The sequence below is a fragment of the Pyrgilauda ruficollis genome, unplaced genomic scaffold, assembly GCF_017590135.1.
Source record: "Pyrgilauda ruficollis isolate IOZ18807 unplaced genomic scaffold, ASM1759013v1 scaffold59, whole genome shotgun sequence".
Taxonomy (NCBI): Eukaryota; Metazoa; Chordata; class Aves; order Passeriformes; family Passeridae; genus Pyrgilauda; species Pyrgilauda ruficollis.
In genome coordinates, this window is record NW_024527599.1 from 5,120,429 (window position 1) to 5,136,167 (window position 15,739).

Sequence of the window (15,739 nt, forward strand, 5' to 3'; positions counted from 1 at the left end):
CTCATCCCAAATTGTTTTTCTGCAAGCCCAGGAAGCTCACAGAGACATTTGGGAGCAAGATTTCCCCCAAATCCTTTCTGGAGAGGGGAGAACTGTATCCAGATGGAAATAAATGGAGGGGTTCTGGGATGAACCAAGGCTTTGGGGCTGTTTGCTGAGGTTTGAGTCCTGTTTCTGCAGAGATTTGGGTTTCTCTGCCCTGATTTTGGGGAGCTCAGGCTGAACCTGGAGCTGGGGTTTGTTCAACACCAACCAAACCTGGGGCAGAGGCTGCAGCAGCTTCAGTTCATCCTTGTGCAGGAAATTGGGATTTTTTATTGAGGTCCAAACCCCCCCAGCTCCTGGATCCCACTTCCCACTGGGGGTGGGGATGCCCCAAATCCCAAAGCAGCCCCCAGAGCTGCTCTGCAGCAGGGTGGGAACAGGGACAAAGATGTCCCAGGAAAAACCCTCAGCACATCCCCGGCCAAAACAACCATTTCCCACCACAGTCTGCTCTCCTTCCTCTGCAGCCTTTGCTTTCCCCTGCTGGGATTTCAGTGCTGTGCCAAGATCCTGGCCTTGGGGAGGGTGGGGGTGAAGGAACAGCCCTGCAGAACAAGGCAGGAATTATCTGCTCCCAGCCCCACGGTGGGCTCATCCCTTGGGACAGGGGAAGAGGCAGCTCTGGGAATTTCCCAGCCATGGGACTGGGGCTCCTGGCTCCAAGCCCTGTGCTCTCCCACCCAGGGAATCTCTGCACAAAGGGAGGTGAAGGCACAGGAACTGTTCAAAGAGGTTTTAGTCTCGTGGTTTCCGAGCTCGTCCTTGGAGCGGGAGGAAGGGACAGACAGAGCTCGCTCACCTCGGTGTGCTCTGCATGCTGGAGGGTTGAAAACAGAGCTGCAGCTCCCACAGAACTGCAGCTCCTGTCCCTGACACCCATTTCCTCCCTTTCTGTGCCTAAACAGAAAGCAAGGAGCTGAAAAACCCAGCACACAAATCCCCATCCTCCAAAAAAACCCTGCTCCTGCTCCAGGCTGGCTGGTTGGGCTCTCCTGTAATGAACCAACCTTCATTTCCACACAGCTGCTGCTAGAACTGGAATTAACACTGCTGCCAGGCAGTGCCTCGCTGAAACCTCCCCCAAGTGCAACCCCTGAGCCCTTCTGGGAATGGGCAGCAGCAGTGGGAGCAGGAGCTGGACTGGGAAGCTGCTCAGAAAGCAATCCCACGGGCAAAGGGACATTCAGGGACTGAAATCAGCAGCCAGCAGCAGGACCCAGGGCTGGGGAGGAGCAGACCCCAAGGAAAACCTCCATGGTTTTCCAGCAAGGACTTTGGAACCACTGGAAAAGGCAGAAACATCTCGTAAAGAAATCCCCCCACCAACATCAAACCCGAGTCCTGCCAGGCAAAGCAGGACAGCCAGGACTCTGGGGAGATTATTGTGATATAAAGAGGCCCTGAGGAAGGAGATTTCCACTGAGATACCCAAAGGCAGGAGGAAAAGGCAGCTCCCTCCCCTGGGCTCTGCTCCCTGTCCAGGCTCTCTCCAGAGCTCAAAGCCTGGCACAAAGGAAGTGCCTCCGACTCTGAAAGACACCAAGATAAAGAGTCTTGAAAAGATCTGAGGATGCTGGAAAGCTCCAAGCAGCTCCTGCTCCCCAGCAGCAAGGTCAGAGCCAGGAGTAATTGGAGCTAAAACCTTTGGCCTGGAGAGGAATGGAATGGACAATTTGCTTTTTCTTTTACAGGCAAGGTTAAATTTACCATGCAGTGATCTTTTCTCCAAAATTTGAAGGAGAAGGAGGCTGAGACAGAGAGACACAGAGAAATGGAATCAGGCATTAAATCATATCAGGCATTTGGCCAGGACCTGAAGATGTTGAATACTAAAAAAATTCCACATTGCTTGTAGGAGAATGAAATGAATATTAATACATAACCACCTCCCTTAGCTAAGAGAAAGCCCAGCCACAAATCCCCCGACACAGCAAACAATGAAGCTCCAATACACTGAATTTCAGGTACATCACCCCCATTCCTGCCCCCTGCACAGAGCACAGCCCCATGCCAGGGAGGGCTGTGCCCACACACCCACGCTGCCAGGGGGAGCAGACAGCCTCACACTCCGGGCTTTCACAGGCTGAAGCAAGATAAAAAGGAAAAGAGAGGGGAAAAAAAGGTGTATGCCAGGCTGTCTGCAGCCCCAAGCTGCTGCATTTCATATCAGGTGTGAAAACAGCAGAGCCTGGAGGGGGGGAAAAAAGACACATTCCTGCTATTATATAAGCAGAGAAAGTGCTGAACAGGGGCTGGGGTGGAACAGCAACCATTAACTTCTGCCAGCTTGGAGATTTCTGTCTGCAGTGAGGGCACAGGCAGGACCTGATCCCCTGTTCCAGGTGCCCACAGCCGAGCCCAGCCCAACCCAGTCCCCACTTTCTATCACATCCCAGCTCTCCCAGCCTTCCTCTCCCCCCAAAAACCACATTTCCCCCAGGAGGAGCAGCAGCAGCCACCTTCCAGGGGGTTCATTAAATCATTAAATCCAATCCTGTGCCTGCAAATGCCACTGAAGGATGGGAAGAGGCAAAGCGAGGGAGCATCTTACAGCAGGACAGGGTTTGGGAACACCAGAAACCCTTTTTGGGGCAGGAAACACCCCAAATATCAAAGATATTTGTTATCAGTGCCTCCAGCAGCCTAAGGGTTAAAAAGCATTGTGGGGAGCCCTGGTGGGGTTTCAGCAGCAGCTTGAGGCAGAGGAAATGAGGGCTCATCCCAAAGCCACCCCACTCAGAGCAGGGTTACCCAACTTCCACCCTGGGGCCCCGCTGCAGCCAGGGCAGGGCCCTCCCTCGGCCCCAGCAGCTCCCAATTGAGGAAAAACAACCCCAATCCTGCAAAATTCCTCATCCCTGTCCTCTGCTGGCAGCCCCAGGCTGGGAGGAGCCCAGAGACCCCAGGCTGGGTCACCTTTGGTGCATCAGCTGCTCTGAGCACGCAGGAGAAGGGACCAGGCGTTCATTTGTGGGGCAAACACAGCAGTGCTGAGCTCCTCCAGCATTCCTGGGATGGCTTCCATGGGAATGCTGCCCCATGGCTGGGGTGCACAGGGCCGGGGGCAAGCACTGAGTCCAGCCACAAATATTTTAATTTTTTTTCTCTGCTCTTGTGTCTCAAGGAGGAAGTCACAGGAGCCCAAAGTGAGCTGTCTCCATCAGTATTTTTAAATTTTTTTTTTTTTTGGGTGTTTTACTATCCCTACAGGTCAAGCCCCTCTTACAATGAAAATATTCATCATTAATTAATTAATTAAACATCCCTGTGCCACACAGTTCCTAGGCTGCTCAGGTCATGTCTTGTTCCCCACAACCTCTGGCTGGAAAATGCCCCTGGGATGGGGAAGTGGCACAGCTGCACCCACAGCAGGGGATGTTTGTGGGACAAACCTCGGGGTTTTGTGGGATAAACCTCAAAGTTTTATGGGATAAACCCCAGGGATCCCAGGCTGGACCACAGCCAGGAGGGGCTGCCACAGGGCCTGCAATGTTTGGTGGGCACAGAGCACGTTTGCTCCCAGCCCCTTCCTGCAAATGGGATTTTTTTGTGGTGTTTTTGCCCATTTGGGGTCTCTCCCCTGCCCTCCACACCCCGGCACTGCCCACCCCAGGCTGGCACGGCACAGAATCCACCTTGCAAGTGGTGCCACACCTTGGACCTTGGCATTTGGCTTCTGGCCACACCCAGGCATTTACTGCCACGCTCTGCTTTCTCTGCCCCCTTTCCCCACTGAATTCCTGGAGCTGCTGCTCACCTGCCCCGTGCAGATGATGCTCAGATCTGCTGGATTCCTCCTCCTCCTCCTCCTCCCCTCTCCCCCATCCCCAGAACAGCAGCAAAAGCTCCACGTCCAGCCATAACCAATGGCAAATTCCTTGAGCGCAACGTAATGTGCTGGGAAGCGCTTCCCCTTCTCGCTTGGGAAAAGCGATCCTCTGGCAGCAGGGAGGAGGAAAACATGCTTTGTTTTACAAATCCTCTCCCCAGCAGGAGAGACACTCCCAGAATTTAATATACTGACAGCGCTTGGCTGCCTTAACCACTGAAACTCAAAGAGTATGGGGGAGAAAATAAAAGAGTAAAAATAAAAAGTGCCACGCTCTGTAAGGTTAAAACCTATCCTGCTCTGCAGCTGGTGGTACTGGGAAGAGTGGAGCTGGAATTCTCCCACCTGGATGGAGTGAGGGGTCTGAGAGTGGGTTCCCATGTCCCAAGTGCTGGGCACCCTGAATAAATTAATTTTTTTAGCCTCTCCCTGCAGCAGCTCCTTGTTGGAAAGCAGAGAAGATGCTGCCAGGTAAACCTGGGAAGTCACTTCATGGCAGATGAATTCCAAGTCATTCCGTGCAGGAATTACTTCCAGCAGCTCCCTCTGGGTGACTAGCAAGCCTCTGGCAACCCCAAACACCAGCCTAAAGCAAATGTTAATTATTTCAGTGTCTTTCCACTGCATTTATGCCAAAGGCATCCTCCCTGCAGCACGGTGAGGGAAAACACCTCGGCCACAGAGAGCAGCAGGCACTTGTTGGGATCTGGGGGATTTGAATTTTGCAGTGTGGGGTTTGGGCTCCAGAGCAGAAAGAAGGAAAAAGAAATGAGTATTCTGTGTCTCAGGAGCTCGATGTTAAATCAGCCTGGCTGTGCCAGAGGAGCACAAACCCTTTGGAATGGCTGCTGGCAGCAGGAATAACAGGAGTGTTATTTTGGGGGCAGGCAGTGGGATCAAATTGCCTCCACAGCAGAGACCACTGCTGACCTCTCTGAGGAAGCAGAGTCTGTCTGCTCTTCATGCTTTTTATACTTTTAAACAACAACAAAAAAATCACTTTATATCTCAATATTTTATAGTTGTTTGCAACCTCCAGGCAATCCCAGAAACACAAATTAATCCTTACAGGAGCCTGTAAGGAAAACAGCATAGCTCCCACCTCAGGGGAGGGAGAAGGATGGATAAATTCTAAATAAATTCTAAGTAAATGGGTGGAATGCAAAGGCCACAGTGGACATTGGTGCCAGTGGTGGGACTGGAAGGGCAGGACTTGCTCCAGCAGGTTTAAAATACAGCCCTGCCCTGATTATCAAACACAGCTTTTGTGGGAGCAAAAAAAGCCCCCCAAACCTTGTCTTGCAGTGGCTGGGTAGGGCAGGGTGTTATGGCACAGAGACCTGAAAAACAAAGATTTTCAGCTCTGGCCATGTGTTCATCCTGGTCCAAAAAACCTGTGGAGCCTCTCCAAAGGCAGGGATGCTGTCACCCACCCCTCAGCAGCACGCTGGGCTGGCTTCAAAGCCAGCTGAAGTCAGTGGAAAGGCTCCCAGTGACCTAAATGCCTGGGATTTAAAAAAAATCTCTGCTGAAAGCTGGGCACCAGGTCACTGGGTTTGCTGGGAAAACCCCAGTTTTGCTGGAAAACATTGAGTTTTACAGCAGCACCTACATGGAGCACAGTCCCTCTGCGGGGGACACCCTAAAAATGGCTCAGGGAAAAGTCTCTGCCCCACCAGGCTCATCCATCCACCCCTTTCCACAGGGGGAAGCTCGTCCTTCTCCCCAAATCCTCCCTTTCAGGCTGAGACACTCCAAGGGCTCAGCTCTGCAAGGCTCCTGCCGGAGTGGGAACAACCCAAGTGGTGCCTTGGAGCCACCAATGCCCTCCTAAAACACCCCCTCCCAAATCCAGCTGCTGGAAAAGCCCAGAGCAGCCAGGATTTGTTCAGTGGGGCATCCCACATTCCCTCCCTGGAGGCAGGGATTAATATCACCTCATTAAAAACCTGCTTGGAGTCTATTATAGTATCTAGGACAAAGAGTTCTCTATTTTGACAGTCTAAGATATATTTTATCAGAGCGAGATCTTCAGAGACACTCACTGCCAGAGATGCACCTGACTGTAACAGGTTCCTTGCTTCCCCCAGCAGTTTAAGATTAATTTTTAGCTTTTTCTTCCCAGTCTCCAGCGAGATGAGAGGGTTCCCTGTGGTCAGGTTTGTCATTAGGGCATCCATGGTGACACATCCCAGCTCCCTCACTCTGCACAGAGAGTGAGGACAGACCTGAGCATCGCTGAGAAAAACCAGTCTGGAGCCAGGGAGAACGTGAGAGTGATTCCTGGCACTTTGCAGGCCCCAAGATTTATTTTTTGGGAAGGTGTTTGAGATAAACACCCTCTAAAATTAGCACCTGCCCTTCTGCCAGCTCCAATGGGCTGCGACAACGATAAAGATTTGGCATGGCTGAGAGGGTGCAACATTTGGGCTCTGATCTGCTGCCCAACTCAACCCCCACGGTCCCACAGATCCCAAATGGAGAGGTCACTGTCCCAGGGAATTCCACCCCCAACTCCCAGACAGGCAGCACACTCATCTCAGGAAAAGTATTTTATCCCAAAGTTGAAAGTGGGGATAGTTTTCCACAAAAAAAAAAAAAACCAAACCAGAAATCATATGACACAGTTCAGATTTCTCAGCTGGGCTGCTCTAAAGATAATCCTAAACCTGCAGGGCAGAGGGAGAAATGGAAGTGGGCTGAATGGGGACATGCCCCAGACAACACATCCACTGGCTGAAAAGTTACCTGGACCAGAAAATGGGGGGAGGAAAAAACAAACAAACAAACAAACAAAAAAAAAACAACAAACAAACAAACAAAAAACGCTAGCAGCAAACCCCAATCCCGAAATCCCAAAAGAAAACCAGACTGGACCAGTCCCATGGACAGACTATAGAAAGCAGCTCCCATGCCCAGCAGAGATCTGAACTTTTCCCCGGGTGGCAGAACTGGTTACACCGAGCAGCCCAGGGAGAAAACAAACCCGAGCTGGAAGATGGATCTGCTTTAGGTTTGCATGGAAAACTCGCTGCTCCTCAAAGCCCTGCGCACCCCAGAGCCTTGAAAACGCCCAGAGCACTCGGGTGTTTTTATCAGCACCTATCAGCAGAAAAGATTAAATGCTAATTTGCTTTTCTGTTTGCTCACAGCAACTTTCCGTCCTGTTGCGTCCCAGCTAATGCCCAGCTCAAACAGATTTTTCAAGGCAAAAGGTCTCGGGCTCCCTCAATTAATTCCCCGCTTCCCCAGAGCTTCTCGTTCCTCCCAGCCTCAGTCAACACCAGCAGAACTCCACCAGGCGATTGTGCGCCAAAAAGATAAAAAAGCAACGCTGCCAGCTCTGGGTATTTCTAAGCCAGCAAGAAAAGAGCCGATTCTCAAAAGCTGCCAGCTCCAATTGCCTCGGCGCTTTTACGGAGCTGCTTGAAACACCAAACTTTTGGAAAGTTGAGTGGGAACCACTCTGAGCAGGCTGCAAACCCCAGAGCCACCAGCACCAGCAAGAAAGGGAAGGGGAAAATATACACCCGGCAGCGTTTGCTCGCTGCAGACAAGGCAGAGCAAACCTGGGGGTATTTCCCCCTCTGTGACACCCTGACCACCCTGCAGCTCCTCAGCCACTTCCCCAAAATTGCGCCCCGCGAGTCAGAGCCGCAGAAGCGGAGCGTGGCCCCCGTTTGCCACCCGAAAGCAGCACCGCGAGTTGCTGCTCAGCTCTTTGCCCCCTTCCCCCGGGGAAAGCCGCCCATCCTCACCTGCCGCAGGTTCTTCAGCAGCTCGGTGGCCTCCTCCTGCCTGCCCTGCTTGACCAGCAGCAGCATGTCCTGGATCATGCAGATCCGCCGGTGGTACGGGGGCAAGCTGGCGCCAGCGCCCTTCCCGAACTTCTCGCCCGACTTGGCCACGAGGGAAGCCAGGAAATCCCCCCTTTCCCTGGGGGCCACCTTCTTGCGGTGGTGGCCCGGGGGGCTCTCCCCGGCGCTGCCCGGCTGGCAGCCCTTGGTCTGCTTCGTGCCCATGGCCAGCGGCTCCCGCAGCCCGGGGGCCGCGTCTGGGGGATGCACAAAGGGTCTGGGGGATGCACAAAGGGGTGGGATGCGCGGGAGGTTCCGAGGATGCCGGGGGGGCTCAGCAGAGGGGTCGCTGCCCGGCGGCGGGGCGGCTCCGCTCCCGCAGGCGGAGGATGGGGCGGCTGCTCCCGGCCGGGAGGAGCCGCGGCTCGGCCCCTCCGCTCCGCTCCATCGCCGGCAGAGGCAGAACCGCCGGATCCGGGCAGCTCCGGGCAGCTCCGGGCGCTGCCTCGGCGAAGCGGCGGCGGCTCCTCCGCGCAGCCTCCTCCCGGTGCCGAGGGGTCCCCCGGGGGTCCCCCGGGCGCGGGGGGCGGTGTCCGAGGCTTGGGGGCAACTGTTGCGCTCAGGGGGCTCCCCCGGAGGCGGCGCGGCTCGGCTCGGCTCGGCCCGGCCGGCTCGGGGCGCTCGGAGCGGGGAGAGCCGGGGGAGGGCCGGGGGCGGGCACCGTGCACCGAGGCAGGGCTTGCGGAGGAAGCCGCAGCCGGACGGGGCTCGTCCTTCCTTCCCCGCGGGCTGGGGGCTCCGCACGCCCCGCGGGGGATGCTCCGGGCGGGGGCAGCGGGGATGGGGAGGCGGCACCCCCGGGGCATCCCCGCCGGGGTTCCCGGGAAGGGATTCCCGCTGGACCATCATCGCCCGGGGGATTCGATGGCTTTCGGTCCCTCGGGGATGTGCCCGGCACGGGGGAGGTCCCCCCGCCTGTCCCCTGCGGGTGATGCTGGCACTCCGTGCTGCCACGCCGAGCCTGGCTGCTCCTGCAGCTGCTCCCCTCCCTCTCCTCCAGCCCTGCTGCCCGTCTGGAAATCACCACCTGTGCCCCCTCCCCATCCCCATCCAGTGCTTCCACCCCTCCCTTGCACGTGCTGCTCCTTCCAGCCGCTCCCCAGCCCATGTTCCATCAGTCCTGGTGTTCCATCACTCCTGATATTCCATCACTCCTGATCTCTCAGACTCCCCTGGCCGGGCTCAGGGCATGGATTGAAGCTCCCTGACGAAGCTCCCGGTGAGCACCTCCTCCAGCCAGGCTCTGCTCACCTGCTGCAGGACAGACTGCTCCAGAAGGGCCTGGGAGGGATCAGCTTTGGGGTGATGAGGCCCCAGCAGTGGTCTCAGACCCTCTCCTGGTGTGAGGGGATGTTTTCCAACACAGAAACACTTTGCAACTGTTTTAAAAAAGAACCCCACATGAGAAGTTTTTGCCTCCCTGCGTCCCGTGCAATGGCACATCCCTGAACACACAAATTCCACGTTACTGTGATGGATAAAAGGCAGCTCTCCCCCACCACCAAAGAGCTGGAGGCCCCTGCCATTGTTTCTCAAACTCGACTCATTCTGAGCCACAGACCACGAGAACAACACAGCCCCAGTGACTTCACCAGGGTTTGGCTCTGCTCTGCAGAACTGTGCTGCACATGAGCCAAAAGCTGGGTGTCTTCCCCCAAAAACACAGCTCAGGGGCCAAAAACTCCATTTCCTACTTCAGCCATAGTGAGTCAAGTCAGATGAGGAAACAGGTGATGCCTCAGGTTTTAACTTTTATATTTTTCACATTCTGTTCTGCTTTAGGGGTAGCTCTGAGGTTCATATTAGGTGTTACCAAGTTCCCTTCACAGGGCAGGCAGACAAAACAATCCTTTTCCAGCCTGACCAAGGACAACTGTTACAAGCTGCAGGCCCAAAAAATACAAACAACGGTTGTTGTTGTGGGGCTTGGGTCTTCAAAGAGACAGGAGCAGTTGTTGGTTGCAGTAAAGTTGTTTATTGCACGAATGCAAGGAGTTCAGAGTAATTATTGAAGTCCGTGCTAAAAGCTTTCTGGCACAGAGTCCTGATGTTTTGAGCAGAAGCAGCAAAAGCAGCAGCCACTATCTCTTTTTCTTCTTCTTCATCATCTGCACCCCATTACAGGAGCTTTTTATTCATAAATCATCCAATCAGCTAAAAACACGATTCTAAAACATTCTTTCTACACCAATCTGAACTTAATTCTAATGTACGAAAGTAGTGTCAGTTCTCACGCAAAATCTTACATATATAATTTTGTCTATTTGTGTAAATGGTACCATCTGTGTTCTTACCTAAAATCTGCATGTATAATTTTATCTATTTACACAAATAGTTCTATCTATTCCATCTAGAAACCCAAGCAGTGTTCTGCTATGTTTTTGTTATGTCTGGAGCTAAGTTAAACTAGGCTTTAGGGCCTTTTACTAGCTAGCACAGTCTCTTAAGGCACTCAAGATATATTTCTATTTACTTAAAACTAAAACTTACACTTCTACTTCATGTCTGTGTGGCTTAATATATTTCAGCTTCTCCAGGGGTTCTAATGCAAACCCTGCGTTCTTTTCTCTCTCTGAGGGACTCAGAGGCTTCTACTTCATGCATTCCAACAACTGGTGAATTGAAGAGAGAAAAACAAGAGGGATGGGCTAAAGCTGGAATTGGACACTGAACTGCAATGTGCACATGGAGCAGAGCTGATCACAGTGAGAGACCCCGTGAGCACTCGTGCATTTTGGGACCATTTTGGTTCACCTTGGCTGCAGCCCTGGCTGGGCTCCTGTGCTGCCCCAGGTGCATCCATGGAGGAGATCCTTTTAATAAATCCCTGCTTTATTCTGTAACTCTGCCCAGCCTCTGCTCCAGGGCAGCCTTCTCAAGGCACCAGGGGTTTGCAGAAACCACAGTGTGTGCTCAGCAGAGGCCTCCCCTGGCAGTGAATGTCCCCAAGGAGGCAGGAGAGGTGGCCAAAGTCAACAGGAGGCAGTGGAAGGGGTGGTGGCACCTCCAGCAGCCCCTCCCTTTGGATGGAGCACTCCTCTCTGCTGGCAGCACGGATCTGAGCAGGGATGGCAAAAAGGGGACCCTGCAAGGCTCTGTGTCCAAAAACCCGAGTGACAGAGCTTCATTCCGCACCTGGAGCCACCCCAAAATCCTTGTGCAGCTCAGTCCTGCTGATACACACACTCCCTCCTCAGCAGGGAAGGGGCTCCCAGCCCTCAAACCCTCTGCCCGTCCCCAAGCCTCATCCCAGAGCCTGTGCTTTCCTCTCTTCTGTTCCTGTGGTACAGGAAGAAGCCAGCAAGGTCAGTTCACCTCTCCAACAAAAATATTCAAGGATGGAAAAGCAGCAGAAAGGGAAACCCCAGGCAGGGCTGAAATCCCCTGCTCCCCTCACTCCCCCAGAGTGACACAAAATCAGAGCATCCCATCCAGCATGGGGGGAGAAGCGCCCTAAAGGCCCTGAGCACGTGGAGAACCAAATCCAGCCCACCCCTGGCCTTCCACCACTTTAAAGAAGGCATTTTGTGCATTTTCAAGCAGCTCCAAAGTGGCTGTTCGTGCAGCTTTGTCAGCACAGGCTGCAGGAATGCACCAGGAGCCTCTCCAGGCACATCCACCTGCTGTGGGCACCCCCATCCCCATCCCCTCGGGATCCCAGGGGAACGGGGCACCCTGGAGGCACAAACCTCCTCCCCAAGGAAGGGCAGGGCTGCCAAGGAGGGGGTTCTGCACAGCAACCACAGCCCTGAGTCAACAAACAAACCCCAACCTTTGCCCTCCCGACACTTCTGCCGGCAGGGCAGGCAGGTCACCCGCTGCTCCTGGCTGTTTGAGGCACACAGGACAAAGCCAGGGGGGGAAAATGAAAAAGAAAAAAAGAAAGGCAGGAGTGTGGGGTGTGAGCTCATTAGCAGTGCAGAGCAAACACCCCAGGAGGAGCTGGATTGCTGGATTTGTGTCCCTCAGGGGTGCAAAGGCACCAGGAGCACCCAGGGCAGCAGGGGGATGAGCCCCGGGCTCAGCACTGCTGGTGGGAGAGGTGCAGATCCCTCAGGATCCCCATCCCAGAGCCTTATTCCCTCCTACACCTTCCAGGGGTCTCCTCAGGCACAGACCCAAACCCCCCTGCCACAGAGGGTTTTCCAGAGGTGCTCAGGACACCCAAAGCAGCCGTGCAGAGCTGGGAACCCTCCTGTGCTGGGAGCCAGGGCTGTCCCAGCAGCTCTGAAATATTCTGCTAAACTCAGCCCAGGGCAGATCCCCCCAGTGCAGGTGTAAATTAAGGGCTGTTTGTCTAAGGGGGTTTCTTCTTTTTTATTCACTCCTATCATGCTTTTTGTGATAGCTGACATTGAGTTAGAAAAGTCCTTAAAGGGAAACAACTTCAGCTTGTGGGATCACAAAACCCAGCAGCTTCTCCTCTCCCACGAAATCCAGATTTAAGAATGTCCTCACTTCCACATCAAAAATAAATTAAAGTTTTCAGTGCATTGTGCCAGGGAACATCCCTAATAAGCTGGAGGAATCCTGACAGCAAATCCCTGAAAACAGAGAGGTTTGCCCTCAGCCCCAGGTGGGGGTACCCACCAAACCTCTTGGCACACCTCTAATAAATATTACAGATTTTTTTCAGATCGAACTCATTCCCACTTCCAGGAAGGACTGACTGGTTTTGCTGGAGGTTTCTTGCCAGCCCACCTGTGTTTGCAAATCCTGCAGCTCACCCAGATGCCCACAGGAGAATAAATTTACTTTTCCTAGGATAGAAGAACCCTTCCTGATCCCAGGTGTTGCCCAGGACTCCCATCCTGAACTGGAAAATCCACTTTAGAAGAGTATGATCCAATATGGGGTATTCCAAAGAGGATCTACCCTTGGAGCCCTCTCTAAGTGGGAATTTTATGAGTTTCCACCATCACTTCTGGGTTTGGGAGCTCTCACACTGCACCTGAGACACCCAAGCACAAAACCCTTGGAATTCAGGGATCCTTCCTCACCTGACAGGTGTTGGGAGAAGTTTCTGGCAGCTCATTCAAACCAGAGATTGAACTGGGACCAATCTGCTTCTCCCCAAACCATCCTTCTTTGAAGGGCAGCCCAGGAATTCCCAACTTTTGTAGATTGGGATGGAATAATTGGGATTAATTTTAAATATCGGTATCAGAGCCAGAGTGCTGCTGCTCACTGTGTGAAAAAGACTAAGGGAAATGTACTATCAGTATGGCATTTAAAGGAATCCCAGAGTTAATGTGATTTTTATCTCTTCCTCCAAAAAGAAACTTTAAAAATCAACCTTACTGTAAGACCCCAACATATGCAGCAAGAGGAGAGCAGTGAGTCTCTGGGGAAGGAGGCCAAATTGAAAAATGTGATTTTAAAAGGACAAAAAGCCATCCTCATCCTAAGCTTGATTCAATTGGGCTCTGACAGCAGACAGGGTGGGAGTGCTGTGAGATAAAATTGCAGATGAACTAAACTCCAGATTAAAGGGGGCAATAAAATGATGAGAAGCATCACATGAGAGGTGTTTTGAAGGAGAAATGAAAGAATCTCAGGTAGAAGCATTCATGTTTCCTCCTGGCAGTGGATGAAATCTTCCTGTGTTCACCTTTGAATTAATTCCCTGCCTTTGGCCTCAGCTGCAAAAGGGAGAAGAATTGAAAAAATATCCCCAAAGCAAGGGGGAACCTGAGCAGCCAGAGAAATATTGCTGCAACAGAGTCCTGAAATCTGCCCTGAGCTCTGGCATCTGATTTCAGCACAGCCCAGGGTCACAGAGGGGCCAGGGAGGAGGAAAATAAACTGTTCCCCACGTGGGAGGAAAAGTGACCACAGAGGGGACAGAGCTGCCAAAATCCCCAAAGTACCACGTGGAAAATTTCCTTCTTAATTTTTAATTTGCTGCACCTCGTCCCTTTCATGGCACTGAAACAACTGTACCTGTACAAGCATTTTTAGAAGAAAATAATTGACATTTAAATTAACCCAAGTCCCCTTACAAGCAATTCAGCTGCCACAGGTGGAAATTGGGATTTTTCATGGCCAAACCAATTTAATTCCTAAAATGTTCCACCACCCCCTTACCCACCAGCAGCTCCTGCTCCTCCTCCACTGCCCTCAGCAGGCACGAGAGGGTCCCTCCACTGTCCCTCGTGAAGATTTTAACTCTAAAAAATTGAAATTCCAGCAAAGGTTTTACTGATGTCTCAGAGAATTAATGGGGGAATTTCTTGGTTTAGGTTTCGGAGTGGTGGCTGTTCATTTGTTTGGGTTTTTTTTTTTGTCACTAATGAGTGTTTAGTCGTTTAATCCCATCAGAAGAGCAGAAAAATATTTGTTAGATTCCAGAAGTGTTCCCTCAATCCAAAAGGATGGGCTGTGGAGGGGCTTGCCTGTGGTCCTGGAGAAAGGATCTTGGAAAAGGATCATGGAAAAGGGAACATGGAAAATGATCATGGAAAAGGAACATGGAAAAAGGGAACATGGAAAAGGAATCGTGGAAAAGGATCATGGAAAAAGGGAACATGGAAAGGGATCATGGAAAAGGATCATGGAAAAGGGATCCTGGAAAAGGGATCTTGGAAAAGGGATCATGGAAAAGGAATATGGAAAGGGATCATGGAAAGGGATCCTGGAAAAGGGATCCTGAAAAAGGGATTCTGGCAAAGGAATCTTGGAAAAGGGATCCTGAAAAACTGATCCTGGAAAGGGATGCTGGCAAAAGGATCATGGAAAAGGGATCATGGAAAAAGGATCCTAGAAGGGATCCCCATGGGAGGATGGATCCCAAAATGTTCTTCCCAGCTGATCCCTCAGGGGCAGCGTGGCCTCCCTATCCCTGGGGATCAAATCCACCCGAAACACTTCTCCATCCTCATCTTTTCCCAAATCCAGGTGCTCTCCCCCTCTCTCCCAAGATTTCCCATGCAGAATATTCCCAGGCAAACTCAGACCCTTGACCCTGAGCCAAACCAAAGCTCCCAGGGGCTCCCGGCAGTGATCCATCCTCCCTCTGGGGACAGCTCCGGCTCTTTCCTGCTCCAAGGCCTGGATCCCGTGTTTATAAAACCCAAAGTCTGTTTACACACCGGCCAAAAGTTGTTTAGCACGAGGTTAAAGCTGCCAGGCATTTTTCTGGAGTCATCTGGACAAGGCATCCTTTGCTTCCCTTCCAGCAGGAGTGGGAATTCCTTGGGGAATTTCTTTGGGGTGCAGGGAACTGCGTTGCCCAGAGAGGCTTTGGCAGGGAAAAAGGGCAGGGAGATCTGGAGAACTGCAGAGAGGATTTGGGATGGGAATTGTGGCTTTGTGCAGCCTGGATTTGGGAGTCAGCACTTTGGGAAGCGTGTCCTTGGATTTTTCCTGGAGTTTTGTGCATCCCCTGCCAGGCTCCAGCCCCAGGTCCATGATGGGATGTGAGCAGGGGATCACTGGGAGGGGAACCCCACCAGGCTCCAGCCCTGCTTTGGCAGGATTCCTTTGGCAAGATCCCTTCCCAAGATCCCCTCTCTGGGATCTCTTTCCCAGGATCCCATTGCCAGGATTGCTTTTTCAGAACTCCTTTTCCAAGATTACTTTTCCATGATCCTTTTACCAGGATCCCTTTTCTAGGGTCACTTTGCCAGGATCCCTTTGGCAAGATCCCTTTCCCAACATCACGGTTCCAGGATCCCTTTCTAGGATCCCTTTCCAGGATCCTTTAGACCTAAAATGTAAGGAAAATACAAAAGCAGTGCTGAGAAATGTGGATCTACTTCCCCTTTCCCCTTTGTGGCATTGCTCAGCATCCCAGAGGTACTCAGGACACGAAAATATCCCGGAAATGGAAGCGCCACATTTCAAAATGCAGTCCCTGGGCTTCAGCTTTGAGGAATTAAAAGCAACAACCACCAGCACTCAGCAAAATTGGCACTAAAACCTCAGCGACCATCCAGCCATGGCTCAGAGCTTTGGCTCTGCAGAGGCTCCAGACCCTTTTCAGAGCAGCATTTTTAGGGTCCCCCTC

The 15,739-nt window shown here is 52.4% G+C and overlaps 1 protein-coding gene across 1 annotated transcript in view; it reads right to left on the reverse strand.

Moving 5' to 3' along the window:
* Positions 1 to 7,929, reverse strand: part of LRRC75A (leucine rich repeat containing 75A) — a 59,126-nt gene extending 51,197 nt beyond the window's left edge. The window contains exon 1 of the mRNA XM_041482767.1: positions 7,633 to 7,929. Coding sequence (XP_041338701.1) covers positions 7,633 to 7,896 — 264 coding nt within the window. The 5' untranslated portion in view covers positions 7,897 to 7,929. The remainder of the gene's footprint in view (positions 1 to 7,632) is intronic.
* Between the last annotated feature and the right edge of the window lie 7,810 nt (positions 7,930 to 15,739).